Below are 24,455 nucleotides of genomic sequence, written 5' to 3' on the forward strand. Positions count from 1 at the left end.
ATCTGCTTCAGGGGATCTAGTCTTCATCAACTAATGCTGACACTGAACCAGGCTTGAAAGAATCTAAATGCTCACTACAAATACTTCATGCTTAGGTCAATCCTTGTTTTTGTCCTGAATTCATAGCCATAACAAGGATTGACCTAATTGTGAACGATGACGTATTTGAAGTGAGCGTTTGGATTCTTTCAAGCCTGGTTTAGTGTGAGCATTAGTATGTAAAACTAAATCTGCTCACTTCCCTGAGGTCGTCCCATGAAATTCAGCAGTGGAGGATTCTAAACTCTCAGGACTTCAGAGCTGGAACACTCTATTCTATATAAACCACCTCACAAAACCAATGGCAATACCTCATTCTTTTTCTGATTTTTCCTGCCAAAACCGAGCATTAATCATGCTGTGCAACCTTTCCTTTCCCATGCATTCCAGCCCTAGGGAAGAGGGGCCCTGCTAGGTATTGGCTCAAAAAAGTCAGTGAAATGTGACCTATAGGTAGCTTAATAATGCAAATTTCCTAAAGGCCTCAGAGACTCATCGCTAGCACACAAATTTCAATGGTTTAGTTTTCCAAAGAAGACAGAGAACTTAACAGAAAAAAAGAAGCCAAAAGGCTTAACAAATCCTAAATATATATATTCACAATTTATACAGCTCAGTCAGTGGTTCAATTCTTTGGGGCCTAACTGCCCTGCCCGTACAGTGAGGTTCTTCACATTGTCAGTCCCTGTCTAATACAGAGGATTTTAGCAATGTTTCAAAAAGAAATGGATAATAAGACAGAGAATATCATAATGTATCAATCTATGGTGTGATTGGGCCGTGAGTATTGTGTGCAGTTCTGGCCACCCCATCTCAAAAAAGAGAAAACAGAAGTAGAAAAAGTACAGAGAATGTCAAAGAAAAAATGATATAGGGGATGGACCAGCTCCCTTATGAAGAAAGGCTAAACAGACTAGGGCTTGTCAGTTTGAAGCAAAGACAACTGAGAGGAGATATGATAGAGGTTTATAAAATCACGAGTAGAGTAGAACTTTTCAAAATTGTACTTAAAGGGCACGCCATGAAACTAACAGGTAGCAGATTTAAAACAAATTTGACAAAGTATTTTTCACTCAACATAGAAATCAAGCTGTGGAATTTGTTGCCGGATGATATGGTGAAGGCATCTTGCATAATTGTGTTTAAAAACAGTTTGAACTAGTTCCTGGAGGAAAAGTTCATAAACCATTATTAAACAGGTAGACTTGGGAAAGCCACTTCTTATCCCTAAGAGTGAGAAACAAGGAATGGATCTACTCTATGGAATCTTGCCAGGTACTTGTGACTCAGATAGGCCATTATCGAAGACAGGATGCAGGGCTTAATGGATGTTTGGTCTGATTTAGCATGACACATCTTGTGTTCTTATGTGGGTGGACTTATTTAGCCCTGCTATTGCATCACCTAGATTTGGCTTCCTAGTGTGGAAAATGTAGATGTCTAAATGTAGCCAATTAAGTCTGGTCAACTTTCAAAGGCTTAGATCTAGCCAGGAAAGTCCATACCTAGAAGGCTAGATCTCCTTGGAAACTGATCTTCATAGAAACATAGAAATGACAGCAGAAAAGGACCAAACAATTCATCCAGTTTGCCTAGCAAGCTTATGGTAGAATTAGACACAACATACAGGTCTCCCCCATAATGGTAGCATCTGTCACACCATACAAGTCACTCCCATACTTAGTTTCCCAAACCATCAAAGTCAGCACCCTTGTTGGTTGTTGTCTCAGTCAAATTCCCCATTACCTCTTGCCGTTGAAGCAGAGAGCAATGTTGGAGTTGCATCATCTCCATGTTTATTTATTTTCCAAAACTGTAAAATTAAATTCATGTCTTTGTTGGTTGCTGTCTGAATCTAATTCCCCGTTTCCTCTTATCCCCCTGCCATTAAAGCAGACAGCAATAATGGAGTTGCATCAACAGTATGAAGGCTTATTGGTTAAGGGTAGTAACTGCCACTCCATGCTGGTTACCCCCATGCACTCTTTTCTTCAGTTCCATCATCTAGCCTTTAGGGATCCTCAGTGTTTATCCTATGCCCCTTTGAAATCCTTCACCAATTTTGTCAACATAGAAACTGTAAAATCATAGAGGTTTAATTTTAAAAAGATTTCCATGTATAAAACCTGATTTATATGTGTAAATTGCCTTTTGAAAGTAACTGGGGGGCCAGTGCATGTAAATGTATACACATAATTCAATTACATACTTACAGGGTAGGTTACAAAGGAAAATGTATATGTCACATACCATCTTAGCAATTTTGAAAAGCCCATTTACCCACGTTAAGTGCACTTAACGTGGGTAAAACCTATTGACAATTCAATAGCATCTATTATAGCAATTTTCAAAAGTGTTAAGTGCACTTAACACAGGTAAATGGGCTTTTGAAACTTGCTATGATAGTATGTTATATTTACATTTATATTTTCCTTAGAAAATTATCTCCAGAATTTTGCATTCTCACAGGAAGCATTCCAATGCAGAGTTGGGACAGGGAAAGGATTTCCATGCAAAATTTTGATTTTTGAAAGTATATGCATAAATCCACTTGGGAGAAGGTGTAATTTTGTGTGCATATATTAGTACATGTACTTGGAACATTGAGTTTTCAAAGATGACTTATGCGCATGTATGCTTTGAAATTTGGGCTATATGAAAATCACACTGATAATGGACTTGTGTCTGCACAGTCATAAATATAATGAGGTTCAAAGCACCCACCTGTCTTGTGTACATGTGTATAGAGAATTTGCACACAGGTGGGTCTATATAGTCTACACATATATATGTAAAAAATGTCTGGTGAATGGGTTTGATATTCCTTGCTGGTTACTGAGTTCTTGGGAAAAAAGCTTGCACATTCCTTGAGTGAACCTGGCCCAAGTTGATTTTTATACTGGACAGGGAGAAATCTTCCCTCTGTAGCAGGGAAAAGTAGAATTGTCAATTACTGTCTTCCAGGGACAAGGACCTTCTTCTTGCAGCCTTTATGTCTTCAAACCCAAATACAACAACTTGCTGGTGGTTCCAACAATTTCAAATGTATTTACAAACAAAAAGTAAAAAAAAAAAAGTGGTTACACCAAATCCCTAGCCACAGGCTCCCCATAGGCAAAAATATAGGAGAATAGCAAATTTCAGCAACAAAAACCCTTTACCGACCAAATTAATTTTCTGACACAACCAGAATGCTTCCTTTACACAATAACCATGAACACTAGTTCCAGTAAGATTTTTTCATGTTTAATTTCTCATTTCCATGGTAACCTAGGACCTCTTGTAGTTAGGCGAGATGGCCTAGGAGTGGATTTATCAGTTTATCTCCATGAGATGAGCTGCACAATACACTGCTTCATCACTGGCAGTAGCTGAAGACCTCTCTACCAAAATCCCTTTGCATCTGAGCAGAATCTCTCCTCCCACCACATGTTTCCCTATATATGTCCAGAAGTTTCCATTGATGATATCAGTTCTTAAAGTCATCAACTGCATCGTATCCTTGCAAATAGAAATATAGTAGTCAAGAGTCACATTTTGGGGTCTCTCTCTAATTCTCTCTCTATCAATCTAGATAAATGAGGCTTGACCGACGTGCCGCAAATGCACAGTAGAGAGAAGCTCTACTGCGCATGCGCGGAACAGATTGCTCTGAGCGACGTGAGCGACATGCTGACGTGCAGTCCCAAGGAAGAGTTCGGACCAGGGTGTCACAGAGGGGAGGGGGATAGGGAAGATGAGCTTCCGCTCCGAGAAACGGCTCCTCCGACATGTTAACAGCCTGCGCCCGTCCCTCCGCCGCCGGGGACGACTTCAGGCTAACATGTCTGAGGAGCCATAGAGACTGCCGGACCGGCACACACAGGGACAGGAGGAGGAAAGGGCAGAAGAGTCGCCGAGCCTGTCCGTCCGTCCATCCACCAATGGGGAAGGGGGGAGGGAGTTGGGACGACTGGAGCAGATCTAAATTTCGCCCGTTTTAACCGTCACGCAAAGGGACAACAGCCGGCCCTGTAGAAGGGAAAAAGAGGGAGTGGAGGAGGGCTGAGAGAGAGGGAAGGGGTTGTGGTGAGAGGGGAAGAAAAGGGAAGATGAGAGGGGATGGACGGAGAAGGGAAGAGGATATGAGTGAGTAAGTGGGAAGGGTAAGAAGTTGTGGAGAAGAGAGGAGAAGAGAGTGGCTCTGACCGACGAGCAGGTCTGACCGACAGAATCTCGCCCGTTTCAACGGGCCTAATGGCTTGTTTATATATATATATATATAGAGAGAGAGAGAGAGAGAGAGAGAGAAACAACATTCAATCCAATTTAATATGTGTGTGTTTTAACAGCTTGAAATGAAAAATGACATCAAAATATGGCAAAATAGCCAAATACTCAGCTGTGAAGATACCTACAAATTCAACACTCATGGAGTGCAGATGAATTTGTCCTCTGGAGCAGTTTTAGATAGCTCTTTGTGAATGTGTGTGTGTATGTGTCACTGTATGGACTCTGGGATATATGATCTTGTTTTCCTATGCATTTGACCTCAGAGTTTACTTTGCTATCAGCAGCCTCTTGAGATGTGTAGAATTACCATTTGCTTGATGGAGATACATAGGCAGCTGGTTAGACAGATATACAGTAGATTCTGTAGTCTTATGACTAGAAAGGCTAGATAGCTAAATACATAGATGTCATTTTTGCATTTATATTAGCTTGTGAGACATTTGTTTCCTATTTAAAGGGCTCCTTATTGCTATGGAAACAGAGCAGCAGGCCTCCACATATCTCTTAGCTCAGCCTGCTGAGAAAAAGGGGAAGAGCAGTGGTAGCATTAGAAGGTGGAAGACAGGAACTATAAGTTAATTACTGCTTTAGCCGTATCTGTTGGAGGTTTTGGGGTTCGATGATCCTAACGAGATTATTAAGGTCACGAGTGGATTAGTGTAGTGCGCTGTATGCAACCTCAGTACGCAGCAGCCAGTGTCGAATCAATGGAAAGTTCTGCTTTCGGAAGGACATTTGGATTACCTTATGATGTTTGATGGCAAATTTGTGTGCTACATTATACAGAACCTGCCATCAACAATGACCTCGGTTCTCTACAGAAAGCGAGAACTGTAGTGCTTTCTAAAGATCATGTAACTTCAGAGACTGGCCAGAGCAATCTGATCCTAATTGCCGAAATCCATTCCCAGGAAAGAACAGGTAACTCTTTCTTTAGAGTAATGCCCAAATCCTTAAACATAATTACGTTGCAGCCTTTATCAGGATCTGATTGTAGCAGAACATAAATACCATCAAAAACAAATGCCGTCGTGTTTAAGCACATTTCATCCTGCTCTGAGTTTGTTTTCATTAGATGCTCGGTTCTCTCATTCTCTGAGTTAGTTGAGTTCATCATGCAGGTGGCGTGACTCAGCTTTGCTGTGCAGTCTCTTCGCCCACGCTACCCAAGATGACGTGACACAAAGGATATCTCTTGCTATGGACACACATAGACATGCCTAAAGAGAGCACACCATGGACATAAACACAGACCCAGCACCACAAATGATTTTCAAAAGAATTCATATGTCAGCTCCCTTTGCACTTAGAGTAAAAATGTTTAAGGAAAGGATGGGTTTCAGATGATCAAGAATGATTGGTGGGCCACCTGGCCCAAACTGCATTTGAAACTAATTTTTTGCCTTAATGAGAGAACGAGACTTTTAAGTATTGTCTTAATATGCATCTCTAGGATTATACCATTCCACAACTCGTATTTATGCATTTATACATTATTTATTTATTTAAACAGTTTATAGTTCCTCGATATCAACTACTGTTGTAAGTTGCTTACATTTTAAAACATGCATAATAATACAATTAAATAACAAGACATACAATTAAAACACTGCCAGCCCTTTAGGAACTCTGCGGGGCCAATAAACGTGACGAGAGCCCATTCGTGTTATGGGAGGAATGAAGTATTGCGTTATGCAGCAGCTCATAATGGTTTGGGATCCCATGACACTTTCAAGAATGTCCCAGCCCCTAGAGGTTTTATTTCTTCCCCCTCTCTCCCAGCATCCCTCTGTCCTGAAGCCTCTCTCTTTCTACTCCAGAAGTGCATGGGATCAAGTTCATGCTTCTCGGTTTAAAAACAAGCTTTGGCTTTATCACTTACTGGTCCTGGATCAATAATCCAGTTTGGTGCTGAATCATTTTTTTTTATCTTTCACAGATTCCAAAAGTTGGATCAATCCGTTTTAGTTTTTATTGCACAATGGACCCTCCTCGTGTTAGAAATGAAAGGCACTGCCAGAGAAAGCACTTTTATGGTACACAGGGTAATGAGCAAGCACTCACATTTTTATTCAGAATGGGAAGGCTTAAATGTACCTGAATCTCGAAAGTACTGTCTTAACTATTTCCTGTTTAAATCCTCTCCTGCAGAACAAAAAAAAAATGTTTTCTTTCTTTCTACTTCTGCTCTCTTTCACCTTTTTTTTCCTCGGTTACTGCTTAATCTTTGCCTCTCTTTCTTCTCTTGTCTTTCTCGTGCCCACCTCCCGTTGCGCATCTGCCTCTCTCAGCCCCAAACGCCAGACCTGCTGATGAGCCCCAGTGATCGTGGAGATGAGGACATGGACATGGATTACCTAGAAGACAGAGGGAACTGGACGGGGAAGCTGGATTTCCTGCTCTCCTGCATTGGATACTGTGTGGGGCTGGGGAACGTCTGGCGATTTCCTTACAGGGCCTACACCAATGGGGGAGGTACATACATTTAGTCATATGATTTGCAACCTGAGATCAGCTCCAAGAGGGTCACTTCACCAGTAAGCTCAGATCCCTGTAAGCATTAGGGTCTTAGCCCCTATATGGTCAAACAAGAGGCCTTTTAAACCTATTGGGTGTGTTGATAGTAAAATCCTGTTAATCCATTTTGTTGTTGTATGTCCATCATATTATATAACTGTACATATGGAGATACAGTTCTAACAATGCTATCTTGCACATCATATAGTTAAATCTTGATTACGGTGGCATTGGAAATAGGAGATTTAAAAATGTATTATATTGTAGGTTAAGTTGAGGTGAAAAGGTGGGAGAACAGCTTGCAATACTGCAGTAAGAGTTTACAGTTGAGCAGTCAGAATCCTGGGACATTTCTTAATATCGCATCTCATCACTCAAATTGTAATAAAACATTTATGGCACACTGGATAAAATGTCACTCAGGGACAATTCTGCAGGCTTAATGGTGGTACAACTTCTAACTGATAAATGCGTAGCTTTAGTACAAAATTGAATAAGATTTCAAAAAGGTTCTCATTAACTTTAAGTTATCTGAGAAATAAGAGTGGTCTACTATGAAAGAAATAGTCTAATTTAGTGATGTTTGGCAAGTCAGAATAGTATAAATACCACGCCACAACCAAATCCACAAAACTGACTAATCAACAGCTTTACACATCTCCTTCCAAAGCATGGACACAATAATAAAAATATCCATTCAGACTTGGATTGATCCTGAAAAATATTGACTTATGGCATCCATTCCCTATGGGGCTTGTCTAATTCTCAGAATTTCAGGTTCCCCATAATTCCAGTTCTCCTAGGATGAGCATTTCAATTCCGTCAACTCTGCCTGTTGTGGTGGTGTTTTTTTTTTTTTTTCAGGAGCCTTTCTCATTCCTTACTTCATCATGTTGGCAATTTGTGGGATCCCTTTCTTCTTCATGGAGCTTTCACTTGGCCAGTTTTCCAGTCTGGGGCCACTCTCTGTTTGGAAGATAAGCCCACTCTTCAAAGGTGCGTCTCATTGCCTGCATTCTGTTACTACTTTTCACTTTGCCTGTTGTATAGTGAAGAAAAACTGGTTGAGAGAGAGCAACCTATCACGGTCAACTTCAAAATCAGCCCAGATCAAACAGTGGCTTCTCTTGCAGAATATTCATGAGAAGCCATTTCTTCATTTTTCCTAATTATATCAACTCCTTTTACTGGAGGAGTTTCCATCTTAGAAATTCCATTGAAAGTTCAAATTTGTTCCTTTTAAAATAAGTAATTCTTGTTGCAAGAACATTCTGCTTATAAAGACTTTTTTCATCTGGTACCAAAGGGCATTCTTCTAAAAGCAATCAAGTATATCTTTTCCTCAGGATGTCACACCTTGAGCTTGGAAAGACCAGTAAGGCTTAGCTCTCTCTCAATGAATGAGGAAAAGCTAAGGAATAACTGAGGCAATGCACTTATCTCGGCTGATTTCCACTAAACATCACTGTGGGTATTTATTTTCTTTCCCATTCATTGTTTTGTCTCAGGCCCAGATGGGCCACATGGTATTTGAACTGATGGTTTCCGGCCAGGCGGGTTTGTTTGCCTCTTGCTTCATACTTTTATGCTAATCAAAGCCCAAGCAGGCTATGAAGCAGACAGGAAAGCACACCAAGAACTATAGCCTCCTTGGGGCAGCAAAGAAACTTGGTACCAGCATTGCAGTACTAAAATAGAAAACTTTAAGCAAATGTTGGGGGTTGTGCTGCAATTTTGGTCACTAAAACCAGATTTACACCGAGTTCTGTTTCTCTGTTTATCAGGGATTGGGATGGGCACAATCCTAATTGTCTCCCTAGTGGCCATCTACTACAATATGATTATCGCGTATGTGCTCTTTTACCTTTTCGCTTCACTGACCAATGACCTGCCTTGGCAGCACTGTGGCAACTGGTGGAACACAGACCTCTGCCTAGACCATCGAATCATCCGAGCAGGGAACTCTGCCTTTCCCATCAACATAAGCAGCACTGTTAGCCCCAGTGAGGAATACTGGAGGTAAGACCCCGGTCAATGTAAACGGGCAGATCTGGGTGCACAGGTGATCTGTCTGCAGTCCATAGTGGTGTTTGATAGGAGGAGAGATGGGATCGTCAAAATTCCACTAACGGTGCATTACATAGCATGGGGGCCGAAAGCAAAAGCCTTTGAACATCAAGAAAGAAAATACAGCATGTGTTTGGGGGGGTGGGGGGGGGGGGGGGGAGGGGAGAGAAATGTTCAGATCCATATCCTACAGCCAAGAGCACCAAAATGCTGCAGGTTCCTTTTCAGCACTGCATGTGGCTGTGGATAATTTGTGGACTCCTCTGAGTAAAGTCATAATGGCATGCTCTCCGAGGCCAGGAAAATGAAATTCCTTTAGCCATCTGCATGGAACTTGGTAATAGCCAGGAAGTTTGAAAAAATCAGCAAGAAATCTGTTTGCTTTCTTTGATCTAAGCATTTTGCAACAAAGCTGGCCGTGTCTTCTTACTACCTGCTTATCATACACAGCACCGCGCCAGTTGCGTTTTTCATACGTGCACAAGGATGTGTCTTCTGCTCGTTTGTTACTTGCGAGGACTCTGCTCTTGTAAACTCACCAGAGTCATTTCTCTGCAGTAGCACGATGGCCATGCTTTCGAGACAGTGCAGCTTGAGGCTTGGCAATGAGTTGCAATATTTTTCTGTTGCTTGATAAAAAAAAAACAAAAAAAAAACAACCAAAAAAAAACAACCCCCTAACCAACTCCTTTTATCAACTTTTCTTTTCATAGTCGCTATGTTCTGCACATACAAGGCAGTTCAGGAATTGGGGATCCTGGAGGAATTCGATGGAATTTGTGTCTTTGCCTCCTTCTCTCTTGGACTATTGTGTATCTCTGTATTCTCAAGGGAGTCAAATCATCTGGCAAGGTAGTTCCATTTATTCACACAAAACTCCTTTCCACTGAATAAATCCTAGTCATGTATTGGTTGATTAAATAGGTTTAGGAACTTGCTATCTTGTTTTCATTTCATAAGGGTTGGTGGTTTCCTCTTAATCTTCACATCTCTTTGATCGGCTATTGAATTCAACATTTTTCTCAGAACAATATAGAACTCCAGCTAGTTTTTTCATTTCATCAGCATGCATTTTGTCTGCTCGTTAGCCTTTTGCTATCTTGGCCTATAAATATTTCAGTAGTAAAGACAAGGCAGATATTTATAGCATGGTAGCAATTGACGTGGAGTCTTTTCCAAAGTACTCCAGAAGTACCATTAGTATACATTCTCATTCGAATCATTGCATTATTGGTGTCAGCCAAGCATGGCTACAGTTTCTTACCCAGTGCTTTGTTGCTGCATTGTTTGCAGGTTCATTGAGATTCATGTGCTATCCCCACAGGTTGTATATTTCACTGCCACATTCCCCTACCTTATTCTTATTATGCTATTGATCCGAGGAGTGACATTGGATGGAGCCTGGAAAGGAATCAAATTCTATCTCACACCCCAGTTTGATCACCTCCTGACATCCAAGGTGAGAAGCCAGGCTTGCAAATTTCACTGTTTGTTGATTTTTCTATTGCATTTAATTTTCCCCTTATATTCATATCCTGTGTGTTTTATACCTTTTATACATTTTATACCCGGGTCTTTTAATCTTATTTAAACTAGTTACTTACCATCTTCGGTCAATAAGGTATGTAAGTGTGAGACAGAAAAGTTAATCTCACAGTAAATGCAGCAGAATTTACAGAGCATGGAGATTGACTTCACCATTCTCTGTCCTTCCATCTCTCTCCTGCACATAATCAGGACTGAAATGGAAGCACCAGCAGAGTAGCACAGATGGCTACAAGTTAAGGAACATAGACATGGAAATATTTTGTCCCCTTTGTAGGTTATTCTGATTATAGATGAGACCCAGAAGCTGAGCAGTAAGGAGAAAACCCCAAACTGAAAGAGGGCTTGACCTGAATTCCCTTCAGATATCAATAAAATATAGTTCCTCAAACAGTACCGGTGTAATGTGCTGTAGGGAGGAAGGATGTCCGTGCAAACAGTGCTGGTGTGACCCATTGTGCAAACTGTGTACTTGGAACACGGCAGCTGCTCCAGCTTAGTCAGTCCATGAAGTCTAAACTGCACAGAGGACCTGGCTTATCCTCTCCACTTCCCGCTGTAACCACTAACTTTCAGTAGAAGTGGCTCTTAACAAAGCATCAACTTCTTTTGCTGTCAGGGGCCAGTCCCATGGTATGAAGCACAAGATCTATGGGATCCACGTGGCTCATACTATTAGGCTGGGCCAAACACAGCCCAGGAAGTTGACATTTTTAAGTGCCACTCCTTCTGTCAAGTGGGGAGGATCAGGAGGAGACCAGGCTACACTGGGAATTGCAGAGCAGAGAGGATCGGGGGACCTGGGGAGGGAATGTGTGAGAGCTTTTGTGGGGAGGAATACAGGGAGAGGTTTCAGGGAAGGAGAAAAATGCAAGGAGAGCCCTCTAGATGTGGGTTGGGGACATAGGTTGAGCCTTTCAAGAGTGGGAGGGTAAGTGGGAAGAGCTCTCTGGGGTCATGGGGCAGGAATGTGGGAAGAATATTCTGGAAATTGAGGAGAAGGAAGATTGAACCTGGGATGGGGGGCAGAGAGAGCCAGAAGAAGGACATGGAGATTCAGGAGAGAGAAAAGGACCTAGGATGGAGGGAAGGATAGATAGAACCAGAGCCTGAGGGAGAGAGGACTGGGGATGGGGATCAAGGATCAGGGTCCAAGGAGCCCAGGATAACTGGGACTGAGGGTGCAAGTATCCTGGCTAGGAGGGAATATGAGGGAGAAAGAAGATGAGGATGGAGGGGAGGATTTGGTTATTGGACGGAGCAAGAGGGAGAAAGGACCCATGATGGGGAAGGATCAGGGATGGTCTGATAGAGGATTTTGGATCTGTTGGATGGGGGGATCCAGGAAGATAATGTGGGGAGACGTATATGAAAAAAAAAGAGAGAGGAAGAGGAATGGGTAAAGTCAAGCAGGCAAGAAGAATCTGAAGAGGAGACAAGGAGAAAGCAGGAGAAGAAAGAGAAGGAAGGGAAAGGATTAAAGTATCTACTTGAAATGAAAACACAAAGAAGGGACAGAATTTAAACAGAAAAGAAAAAAGGACACCAGAGAGAGAGAACAAAAAAAGAAACAGAAACAAGAACAGAGAATTTTAAAAAGCACGCTGAGCCAAAAACTTTAAGCCAGAGACATCAAAGGATAGAAACTATTTTATTATCTGATAGAAAGCATTAATAACATATCCTAGGACCCAGTTCAAGGTCTGATCTGGACGCGGCTCTCACACAGAACTGAAATGCTGAGAACAGCTGGATTTTGCTGCCAGATTTTATTTTATTTTTTTTGTGCATAATTAATTCTTTTGAATGCAGGACATACCCAGCAGCCTTGAGGCCTTTGTACGAGGTTGGAAATATTTTGTGGCGATGAATTTGAAGAGTGTGCTTTTAGGTATATTTTCAGGGTAGACTGCTACAATCTTTCACCAGACAACTCACTCACTCTCCACCCCCAAATGAACGGCTTGTTCCCTACTGGCACAACCTTGAACAAGTATCCCAGATTCAGCCATTAAAGTCTTGCAGTCCTACTCTAACCCCAACACAACTGTAGACGGTGTCCAGACACTCATAAAGTTATTGTTAATGAAAAAAAGAGAAGCCCATGAATGGCTCCGCTGGACTCTGTGGTAGGGACGGCACAGTAATTGTTTGCACAGGGGACAACAGAAGAGGTTACACCTGCCCTGAGTGCAAGTTGAAGATTTTCACATGTTAGAGCAACTGATTTAAGGCTTTTTGGCTCCGTGGTGTCTCTTCCTTCTTCACTTCTCTTTGGCAGGTGTGGATAGAAGCAGCCTTGCAGATTTTCTACTCCCTTGGGGTTGGCTTCGGGGGTCTCCTTACTTTTGCATCTTACAACACTTTTCATCAGAACATTTACAGGTACGTTCCTATTTTTAATTTCCATGTGCAGAGCTACAGTAAGCACAGTGGGGGAAGCGATCACATATGTGTGCATTTTGCTCTGGTTCAAATATTGCTTCTGTTTTGCACCACTGTTTTTCCCATAAAGAGGATGATTTTCAGGCGTAGAACCAGGTAAATAGCGATCTGCTCAGATAAATTAGCCTTAGCCGCTCTGAAAACTTCTCTCCTCGGAAGAGCTAAAAAGTATAGATGGGGATTCAGACGCAACCTTTAGCTGGATTAGAATGGGGCGTCCCCGGGGATGTGCTTAGCTTGGTGGCAGCAAAGTATGTAAGCGGAATGGCAGTTTCAAATCTTTGCACATTTTCCTTCTTTTCTTCATCCACAGAAAAAGTGGATGCAAAGTTCAACCGGACTTCTGCGTACATGAATGCATCTAATCAAATGCTCCAATGTAAAACTGTGCATGCAAGTTTTCTGGAAACTTGCCTATCAGGTCCACAGGAAGAAAACTACCTATGGGCTTTGAACCTAGGCGGATTACTGAAAATCGTTCCCCTCCCTCTCCCCAATTTCCAAACTGCTCAAATTTCCATCTGCTCATTTGGCAGGGTCCTGGGACAGAGCCTTCTCGGCAGCAGGCCCCCCTCCTTTTGGAATTAATACTTCCTGGACAGCTCTGCACCAGGACCTTTCTGTTTATGCAAACCTTTCACTTATAATCAGTCTTGAACCTTTTCGTAATATTCACAACCGTGAAAGTAACTTCTTGCCATTGATCTTGCTCGTCATGGTTTATGGCGCCAGCCTTTTGCTGTCAGACGCAGGTCCTGCTCTGTTGCAATCACGCAGCTTCTTGTTGATATCGTACTCTCTTTGAGGTCTCCAGAGACTCGATCAATGTTCTCCATACACCATTATTTGGTGTATTTGATATTACGTATACTTATTCTGTGGTCTGCCTCAAACTGTGGATGTGTACGGAATATAACTTTTGTAAATAAATAAATAAATGCTGCTTGCATTTAGGGATACTCACTTTTCTGGTCTGCACTATAGGCTATTATAGAGTAGTAGTCATTCACCTTTATAACCTGGAATTGTAGTATGATATTTAGGTAGGGGGGAGTTTCCAGTCAGCATGGGATTATTTATTGTTGATTATCTGTTGTGAAACTACTCCCCCATCTTGAGGCTGCTACAATTAAAAATATAGAAGGGAAAGGAGGGAACCAGGACCACCGTTTTCAACTACATTTAATGTTTTATTTCTTGCTATGTTATTTATTTAAAACTATTTATAGACTGTTGGTTGGAAAACTGTCTCAAGCCGTGTACAAACATACAACGGTACAAAGCAACAACATATATAAAACAAAATACATACAAACAGGACAAAAATTAACCGACTAATCAATGAAACACAGAAATAAAAAAATCTTCAGCCAACTCACAGCCCATCATAGCCACAGACAGCCCACTCCCACCTGTGTACAGAGGCAGCCAGCAGCAGAATACTGAGGGAGCTCAGAGATGTGCTGGCGGATCCGCTGAAAGACTTGTGTTTTGATGGCCAGCAGGATTTAGGTGGGTCCCTATGGATATATCCAGAGCAAGAGTCCGATCTGAGCAAGGGACATGGCAGACAGCAGAATGGGCAACAGGCCAGAGGTCAGGGCAAGCAGCAGATAGCAGGCCAGGCCAGAGTCAGAATCCAGGGATTCAGTCCGAGACAAACAGGACAGACAAGACCAATAGGAGAAACGAGGAAGGGAACAAGTAAGACCTGGAAATAAGAATGGGCAGGCAAGGAACAGAGCACAGAGGAGGCTTGGACAAGACAAAGAATCAAGACAAGGAACATGGAACAAGGCACAAAGGCTAGAAAGAGACAGGGATAGCAACATGCACTGAAGCACAAGGGCTCCAGAAGAACTGTTGCTAAGGGGAGGGACTGCTTCTCCGACGAGGCCTTATAAGAGGAAGGCCTGGTGATGTCCTCCAAGGGCGAGGCGGTTATTTTCCTGACACAAGCCCTTTAAGAACACACATGTCGGGGGCATGTGCATGCCTAGAGGCAGCCTAGAGGGAAGGCAGTCAGGCACCTTGTGGTGTGGCTAAAGTTGCAGACGCGGCATCCCTGCCATGAGAAGCCTCGAGCCATGTCGGGGGTTGCCAGCGGTGGGTGAGTGAGACGGCTCGCAGGGCCATCCCATGAGCCACCGAATATAACACTGGCTTGCTGCAGCTAAAATTGTCTCTTAATTTTTTTTTCTCATTGATTCTACTGCTTTGTGCTTCTGACAAGCTTAACTGGCTTTTGAGTAACATCCAATTCTCTGTCCCTGCCATTTCCTCCTCTCCCCTATGCTTGCAGTGGTATGATGGAATTGGAAGTGGCTACTGGGGGTTTTGATGTCACAATACACTTTATTAATACTGTACCACTCACCAGTACCACTTTATTATTGTTTCTTATACACATTCAATTAATTCGACAGACTGAGTTCACTTCAGTGATTAGTATGCACAGTGCCAACTTGCTAAGCAGAGTTAGCAGCTTGCTTGTGGTACTATCTCAGTCTCTGTCTTTCTAAGTCTATCCCTCATAGTGTGTGCATAAATCTTTCTCTCTCACGCACACATACACACATAAATACACAGTGCATGTGTATGCACTACTGACCGATACAAAAAAAAAACCTGTCAGAAAGGGAATAAACTGGCAGGGTTGCATTTCACTGCAATCTGTCTGCAGATAAGCAGTGCAGTGCACTGTACAGAGTCAGACAGACACAAAAATTACTGCTATTCACTGCTTATTTATTTCCAATCCACTACCTTACCCCACTGAATAGACAGGAAACAGTGCCTCTGTCTCTCTATCACAGTAAGAGCACTGTTACTGCAGCAGTAATGATAAAAAAAAAAGCCCTTTGCCAATGACAAGTGTTTTTCTCCTTTTTTAAAGCTTTTCATTGACTCTAAAAGAGCTTCTGAAAAGACAAACTTTCCCTCTGAATTCCAACAGAAAAAATGGAGTTTCTTTGCATATGGTCAGACCTTGCAGTGGGAGGACATCAGTGTCACTTGATCCAGGTGCCAGCTATAGGCTAGATTAAAAAAATGCTTCATCTTGATTGGTCTTCCATCATATCTAGTTGCCTATTTCTTCCACCTAGGTTCCAGTCTGACTGGTAGCTCATGCAGGCATCAGTTGGTTGCTTGCTATATTTACCAGTCTCACTGTAGCACTTTTCAGGGGGTTTTAGACTTGAATGGAAAACATAAACAGATGAAATTAACATATTTTTTTTAATTCATGGGCAACTTCCTTTCATTTCAGGAGTCCATGAATTTAAAAACAATTGTCCTTATTCGTTGCATTTTACCTGTTCTTTTCAAATGAATACACATCCCTAGTGCTTAACAATATTGTGCTTAATTCTCTTTGAAGGGTTCTTAGCTTTATAAGCAGTCTCTAGAAAGGATGTGTCCTGTGACCCATGATATCTGCAAGGGATACTGTTCTTTTCTCATATGAATGTTTAAAGCAAGTGGAAAATTATGTAAATGTGCTTGAAGCCTGAGTCTTGTGTTTATATTTCACAGGGATACTTTTATTGTTACCTTGGGTAATGCTCTGACCAGCATTCTGGCTGGCTTTGCCATTTTTTCCGTTCTGGGGTACATGTCCCAGGAACTGGGGGTTCCTGTGAATCAAGTTGCTAAAGCAGGTTAGAAAAATAAGTATTTTCTTTTTCTTTCCTTACTTCTTTTCATCTGTCTTTCCTTATTTTGTAATTACATATTGAACTATGATTGTGTTTCAGTAATTGTTTTTAACAGATATATTTTAGATTATTCATGTATTGCATTTTTATGTACTGATTATTTTGTAAACCACTTTGGGTTAAACCTTGGATTGAGGGAAGTGGTATATAAGTACTAATATATATAATGTAGCATAACATTAATAGGGGTTTATGTACTAAGCTACATTAAATCTAGCAAGGTAACTCGAGCTATGTGCCACTTTTAACTCCTGTGGTACATCTAACTTTAATATCTGATGAACCAAACTAATGATAGGCAAAACGCAGTAGTAATACTATGTTTGCTTTCAAGACAGTGTTGCAGTGGGAATTCTGCCATGTTCAGCGCATTAAATTTCCCCACACTTAACAGACCCAAAGTGAAAAGGCCATTTAATATGGGGAATTTCCCACCCATCTTCCTAAAACAACTATGTGGCCTCGGGGTCTCCAAACCCATCTACTCCCCCTCCTCCCAAAGAAGAGGTCCCTTAGGTACTAATGCTGGATAGTACATCAAGTATACAATGAGGTAATTTAAATAATTAGTTTTGGCCATTTGTATGTATATTAGTATTACTGCTGGGGAACAGATAGTAATACTAATGTGCATGCAAATAGCACTTAATACATGAGTATTAGTAATGCCCGCATTAACTAATCTACAAAAGCTACACACTAGAAGAATATTTGACCTATGTTACATACACAGCATAGACAGATCCTCAACAAATACAGAATACTTGACTACAAATTAGGAATAGAAACATGCAAGCAGAAACTGCAATGGAAACTCCAAGAAGCCAGACTCTGCATGCAGTGCAACACCAGAGAAATAGAAATGGAAATGCATTTCCTTCTGTATTGTGCAAAATACAAAGATATCAGAGATGCACATTCCCAAAGATGGCATATTCCATTCACTAAACCAAAATAAAATGCTTTTTTCTATCTTTCTTGTCTGGACATTTTAGTTATCTAATCACTTCGGTACTTATCACATTTTTTTCTGCTTTACTGTTGTGGTCTACTAATTCCTTTTTCCAGGTCTCTTGTCCATTTTCATTTTCCTTCTCTTGTCTTTTTCACTTCCATCCCTACATTTTTCTATTATTTCCCTGTTTTCCCATTTTTCTCCAGTTCTCCTTTCTCTGCCTCACTATAAAAGCATAGCTAGTTTTCAAACTCCTCTTGTTGGGTTGTTCTCTTCACCATCAACCGCTGCCTCCTTTCTTGCTCGCTGAAACCCCTACCTCTCCCAAATCATACTCCCCCCTTCATTTCCTTCAATTTACAGTATCCCTCACCTACCCTTCCCTCCTCCTCCCCCTTACCTTCCAACCCCATTCACTTTCCATCCCCTCTCGTCTTCAATCTCCTCACCTCACACATTCCCCTCCTGCTCCTTCTATCCTCCCCTCACATCTCAACTTCCTCACCTTCCATCCTACCCCCTCTCTCACTTCCAACCATCTGCATCTTCCACCCTCTCACCTTCCATGCTTCCCCTCTTTCCTTCCATTCTAGCCCCTTCCTCACCTTCCAACCCCTCTTACCATCCACATACTCCACCCTCACCTTCTGCCCTTTCACTCTCCTCCCCTATCCCCTCCTTCTATCCATCCCCCTGCCCTCTCCCTTATCTTCCAACTTCCTGAACTTATATCCTTCTCTCTCATACCTTCCCTCCCTCTCCAACCCCACTCCCCCGTACCTTGACAGACAGGAAAGCAGAGACGGCATCCTCCTTTTGCCGCCAGCTCCTTTCCCTCCCACACAGATCTGCTCTTTCATATTGTGTAATTGCAATCAACCTCTGTGTGTTTTCTGCTAATTCTAATATGCCACTTTGTATGAATGTCATATTCAGAAAGGCAAATAACAAATCCAAGTAATAAATAAATAAACTACGCAGGACGGTTAGAAACATCCATCACCAGCACCACTCTCCTGCGTGTCAGGCCACATGGTAGGTGGGGGGGGGGGGGGGGCACAACACAGCTGATCTTCAGTCTTGCAGCATGGATTATCTTGGAAGGGGGATCAGCAGCAACAACAGAAGCAGCAAACTGTTCTTTGGCCCTTTAGACTATGAGGCTTTGTAGATTATGAGGAAGCCATCAATACGTGCAGTAGTATAGCTGTGTTTAAAAAAGGATTGGATAAGTTATTGGAGGAGAAGTCCATTACCTGCTATTAAGTTGACTTAGAAAATAGCCACTGCTATTACTAGCAACGGTAACATGGAATAGATTTAGTTTTTGGGTACTTGCCAGGTTCTTTTAGCCTGGATTGGCCACTGTTGGAAACAGGATGCTGGGCTTGATGGACCCTTTGTCTGACCCAGTATGGCATGTTCTTATGTTCTCTTGGGCCCTGCAGACCAGCAACCACTCTTCGGCCCTGTGGCTGCAGCATCTCCTTTGCCCTGAGAGCAGTATCAAGGAAGAAATAGGCAGCTGCCTTGGGAGAGGGCACTGGCCCCCCGATATTGGGTGGCACTCTGTGCGACCTGTGCGGTCGCACGCCCCAAAATCCAGCTGTGGTTAGTGAGAAGAATAGTGAGAGATCAGGAAGGAAAGATAAGAAAAACGTATCCTATGGATCAGTTATATGCAGTCCCCTTTCATCCTCCCCAGTCCCCAGCCTACATCTCCAATTTGTTACCTGCCATCTCCACGGTTTCTCCACACCATTAAAATCCTTGACTGATAACCTCTTAGCCTTGGAACTTTGCCAACTGCAGTACCATTGATCATGTCCTAGAAGGAATTTTGCTATGCAAATTTAATCATTAGGTGTCTGCAGACAGAATATGAATGCACTACTTTAGAAATATGCTTGGCCTGACCTTGGAGACGGATGATCTGACCTTTGTTGTTTTGATTCACATGAGGTCACACACAAATGTTACTATTTTGCACGGAAAACCTGGCGGTTGACCTGTGAATTGAACCCATTAGTTAAAGAGGTTCCCCTGACTCCTATTTCTGTGCTACAATTACTAGAATACTCCTCTTTTTAAAGGGGGTTTTAAAGCAGGTTGCTGCCTGGAGAACGCAGACTATGCATGCTACATAGATGGAAAATGAATGTAATGAATTGACAGTATATATGTTGGACTGTGGTTGGATATAAAAGCTGAAAAGAAGATGGATCCATAATCTTTCTCTGAGGTAGTAATGGCAACGTCCTTCATGTAGGCAGGATTCTAAGAGGTCAATTTTAAAAGCGTTGCCTGTGCAAAAATGCCCACATAAGCATGTATGTGGGCCACGCACAAGCAATGCGGATTTTAAAAAGCTGCATGAAAAATGAGGGGGTGGAGCATTGGTGATCCAGGGTAGGGCCAATACTCATGCATGTAACTCCGTATTTTAAAATTGAAAACCACAGCACACGTATGCAAGATATCCATTTAACTTTACTGCTGTTCCTTGTGAAGGGTGGTGAGGTTGTGAGCCCTTTGTGCTGCGGCATATTTGATGCATCGTCAAAGGCAAACTTACGAGGCCTATGCTGGCAGCTGGTGGATGTGCCCTATAGCTGGACAAACTGGAGCTTCACCTATGCCAGCCACCTTCCCCACGGGTTCTGGTGGGCCAGCAGGTCTTAGGCAGGTCCATAGAGTAGTGAGGAAAACTAGAGTCCAAACGTACTCCAGGGTCAGGGCGGCAAACTAATGAAGTCGGAGACAGGCGGCTAACAAGAATGGTCATGTCCAGGTAGAAGGCAATCATATTCGGGTCTAAGCAAGAGGTCAGATCCCAGCAGCAGGCAATCATAGTCGGGTCCAAGCGAGAGGCCAAGATCCAAAGAATCAGGCCAATGGTAGACGAAGACACAGGGGACACTGGACAAGATGGGCAGGGCAAAGCAAGGCTGGATGAGACAAGGCAAGGCAGGGCTGGATGAAGCAAGGCCAGAAGACAAGACAGGGCAAGGCTGGAAGACAAGATGAGGCAGGGCAAGGCTGGATGAGGCAAGTTTGGAAGATGAGGCGAGGCAAGGCAAGGCTGGAAGACGAAACTGGAAGATAAGGTTGGACAAGGAAACAGGTACACAGAACACAGGAACCAGGAATACTAGACAACAAGCACTGAAAGGCATTAGACACATTACTGAGGCACTGCTGATAGTCTGAAGCTGCCTTAAGTACTATGAGCATGTTGTTATGGTTTTGAGGTATTGGAGTGGATTCTTGGGTACTGCGGTGATGGCCACTCCCACGGGGAGGAGCCCCGTGAGGAACCGCAGAACTAGGCTAGACTCCATATACGCAGACACAGAGAATTGGTATTTATTAAACAGCTTGGTGGTGCATTTTAAAACATACATGCGGATGTTACGCGCACGATTTAAAATTCCAGTGTATGTTCGCTCCCGCACCAATGCGCCTGTGTATGGGAGCTTGTGCGCGCATTTTAAAATTACTGTCTAACTGGCGCGAGCGGAGACACGCTGCAGTTTTATATTTTGCTCAAAAGTACACGTGCATCATTTAAAATCCCCCCCGCCGCGCATATGTATGCACATAATCTTAAGAGGTGACTCAAGTAAATGTCCCGGGCGTATTTACTCTACGGCTTTTGTGGCTTTTACGCGCGTATGCAGGCGGATTTTAAAACCAGCTCGATGAGGCAAAACCAGTTTTTCCAATTCGTCCACCAGTTTGTCCAGTTGATATCGGGTTCTACAAGACCCCTCTGGTTCTTCATCCTGTAAGCCCAGCCACTTGACCCCCGAACCTTCCCGCTGTGCTGAAAGCCTTAAAACGCAAAATCTCTAGCCTTGCTCCTCATCAGGACCTGCAGTAAAGTTACGCGGATAACACGTGGACGTGAGCCACGGTCGGCTTTTTTAAAATTCACAGTTACGCGCATTGAGTGTTAGCCCCGCCCCGGAACACCCATGCCCCGCCCATTCCCTGCCCCTTTTCCATCCCGTTATACTTCATGCGTGCATGGGTATGAACGCACGTACTTCGTGGCTTCTTAAAATTCATGTTGCTCACGCCCGGCCCGCATACGCGAGCGTATGTGGCTTTTTTTTTTGCGAGCAACGCTTTTAAAATCTACCTTTAAGGGAGCAAAGGCCTTTATCAAGCACTGCTTTAGTGTTCTGTTTGCAGGGAATGTAAATAGATCCAGTCCCAGCAATCTGTTTTCCAGCTATAATAGCAGTGCAGCTTTTCAGATTCTGGCAGGTCTATTTTTAATCCCAGCTCATGTTACCCGTAGTCATCGGTTCCTCTGCCATTCCATGGAGAGCCTGCAAAAAGCAATAAACCATGGAAAGCCTTCACTTATATGGGCCTAAAACAACACCAGTAAGATATCACTGCTCATCATCCCCGGGTGACTATTTATTTGATGCAGAAAAAAGTTACTGTCTATTAATTCAAATAAAGGAACTAGGATACAAATTCCTGGATTAGGTAATTAGTTAATGATTACTAATCAATGGCTCAAATAACTGATCCATTGCAGATGCCTGATCCTTAATTCTAAAAGTATGCACTTAGTCATGAGAATGCTTATTACGTATGCACCAAAACTGGGTTAGCTTTGACAGGTACAAACAGCAGTGCATAATTTAGGATGAGTAATGAATAATTTCTACCGCATGGCTCTGGGGAAAGGTGCTGTGTTCTGTAGGATGTGGGGAATGTACAGACAAGAGGGATGTCATGTTCCAGAGGGGGGGGGGGGGGGGGGGGGGGGGGGACGACAGACTGCATGCTCTAAACAAGGAGTGGTAACTGCAGGAGGGTGGGGAAGTTTGTGAAACAGGGAGGCATTTGTGAGAGAGGATGGGAGACTCTGTAAGACAGGGAGAGACTGGTTTCCAAGAGGATGGGGTGCTCGGTTAGACAGACAGATGCGTCATGGGAAGGAGAAAGGACAGAGGTTGGACATAAGAACATAAGGCTTGCCGTACTGGGTCAGACCAAGGGTCCATCAAGCCCAGTATCCTTCCAAGTCACAAGAACCTGGCAGGATCCCAGGGGGTAGATAGAGTCCAAGCTGCTTATCCCAAGAATAAGCAGTGGATTTCTTCAACTCTACCTTAATAATGGTTAATGGACGTTTCCTCCAGGAACTTGTCCAAACCTTTTTTAACTGCAGTGCACATCCTCTTTCATCACATCCTCTGGCAAGGAATTCCAGAGCTTCATTATGCGTAGGTTAGGACGATCACCTGGCTTCATGTGATCTGATGTTCCAACCAGAGCATTTTTTAAAACCTTCTGCTATTTCTCAGTATGAAAAGCTAGGACTGGATGACTTATTCCTTATGAGCTGGAGTCGTGCTTTCTTTAGACAGGGTACCATGCGAAAAGGTTTGGGGGCTGCGTGCGTGACAGGGATCGGCAGGTTGTGTGAGAAAGGATGCAGGACTGTGAAATGAGGGAGGAGTGGTGTATGCAGAAAGCTGACCTGTGAAAGAGGGAAGGTTCAATGCTTGCAGCTGTTAACTCTTTACCCTTTAATCATTGAATTGAATTGAATGCAGACTTGTTAGCTGCTACTTTTCAGAAATTCTTGTCAAACCTGACTTTGCTGGCCAGTGGCTGCCAGACACTCCCCACTTATTTTTTCCACACAGTGTAAAAGGAACTTTTCCCATTGCTGCATCAGCTGTGCAACCACTGACTTCTAGATTTTTAGCTTTTTCATTTGAAGGGCTTTTTTGTTTTGTTTGCTGTGTTTATATCCTGAAACACATACAGGGGCCTATGCCCTGAGGCTTAACTTCCAAACAAAAGCCATTTAGTGTGCATGCAGAATAGCCTGCTATGCATTAAGGCCTTAGTGTGCATGCTAAAGTTCCCTATGATGTTAGTGGGGACCCACATGTAAATTAAGGAATGTTGTATGCAAATTAGGATTTAGCAGCACTCATCTATGTGCTTTTTAACATACATATACATAAGGCCTAACATTTAACACTTGCCTCAGACCAGGTGTTAACGTTTAAGCTCACACATTATTTCAAGGACTCAGCTAACAGGATGCATTGGGGGTTGCTGATGGAGGAGATGGGGCTGTTACAGCAGGAGGTGTGGAGTAGAGGACAAGGAGGAGGGGAGAAAGAAAGGAGGAGGCCAAAGAGGAAATGCCAACCCACACATGAGCACTTCCAAAAATGTTTCCACATTTTTTTAACAAGCAAATGTATTTTTGTTTTTCACACCAAAGGTGTACTGAATGACAACTACTTTTCAAACACTGTTGTACTCTGCACAGTATCGGGCCGATACAGTAAAGTGCGCTCCAGCGGAGCGCGCTGTTAGCCCGCGTTTGGCCACGTGTTTTCGACGCGCTATTTTTACCCCTTATACAGTAAGGGGTAATAGCGCGTCGAAAACACGTGGCCAACTCCTCCCCCCGAAACTAATAGCGCCCGCAACATGCATGTTGATGCACGTATTAGTCATTCCTGCGAGATACAGAAAGCAAAATGTGCAGCGAAGCCGCACATTTTAATTTCGGCCAGCACCGGGAAAGTGTACAGCAAACAAAGGTAAGGGGGGGTTTAGATAGGGCCGGGGGGTGTGGGTTAGGTAGGGGAAGGGAGGGGAAGATGGGGGGAGGGAACAGGCAGCGCGCGCTGGGCTCGGCGCGCGCAGGTTGCACATCCAGGTTGCACATCCAGGTTACCCAGTGTTATTCTACTTATAATCATTAACAAACCACCATCCTCCATAAACGTTTTAAATTGCAGTGCCACCAATACAACATTTTTTAAAAAAAATTTTGCATAAAAATGCCATTCAATGCCACTAAAGTAAATCTCTCCACTTTTGCTTAATTACTGATTACTTAA

General features: G+C 42.9%; 1 protein-coding gene across 1 annotated transcript in view; it reads left to right on the forward strand.

Moving 5' to 3' along the window:
- SLC6A7 (solute carrier family 6 member 7) overlaps positions 1-24,455 on the forward strand; it is a 78,809-nt gene that overhangs the window by 18,133 nt on the left and 36,221 nt on the right. The window contains exons 2-9 of the mRNA XM_029583440.1: positions 6,251-6,356; positions 6,603-6,786; positions 7,693-7,824; positions 8,613-8,847; positions 9,609-9,747; positions 10,220-10,354; positions 12,722-12,825; positions 16,423-16,547. Coding sequence (XP_029439300.1) covers positions 6,251-6,356; positions 6,603-6,786; positions 7,693-7,824; positions 8,613-8,847; positions 9,609-9,747; positions 10,220-10,354; positions 12,722-12,825; positions 16,423-16,547 — 1,160 coding nt within the window. The remainder of the gene's footprint in view (positions 1-6,250; positions 6,357-6,602; positions 6,787-7,692; positions 7,825-8,612; positions 8,848-9,608; positions 9,748-10,219; positions 10,355-12,721; positions 12,826-16,422; positions 16,548-24,455) is intronic.

Source organism: Rhinatrema bivittatum, chromosome 18 (assembly GCF_901001135.1).
Source record: "Rhinatrema bivittatum chromosome 18, aRhiBiv1.1, whole genome shotgun sequence".
NCBI classification, from domain to species: Eukaryota; Metazoa; Chordata; class Amphibia; order Gymnophiona; family Rhinatrematidae; genus Rhinatrema; species Rhinatrema bivittatum.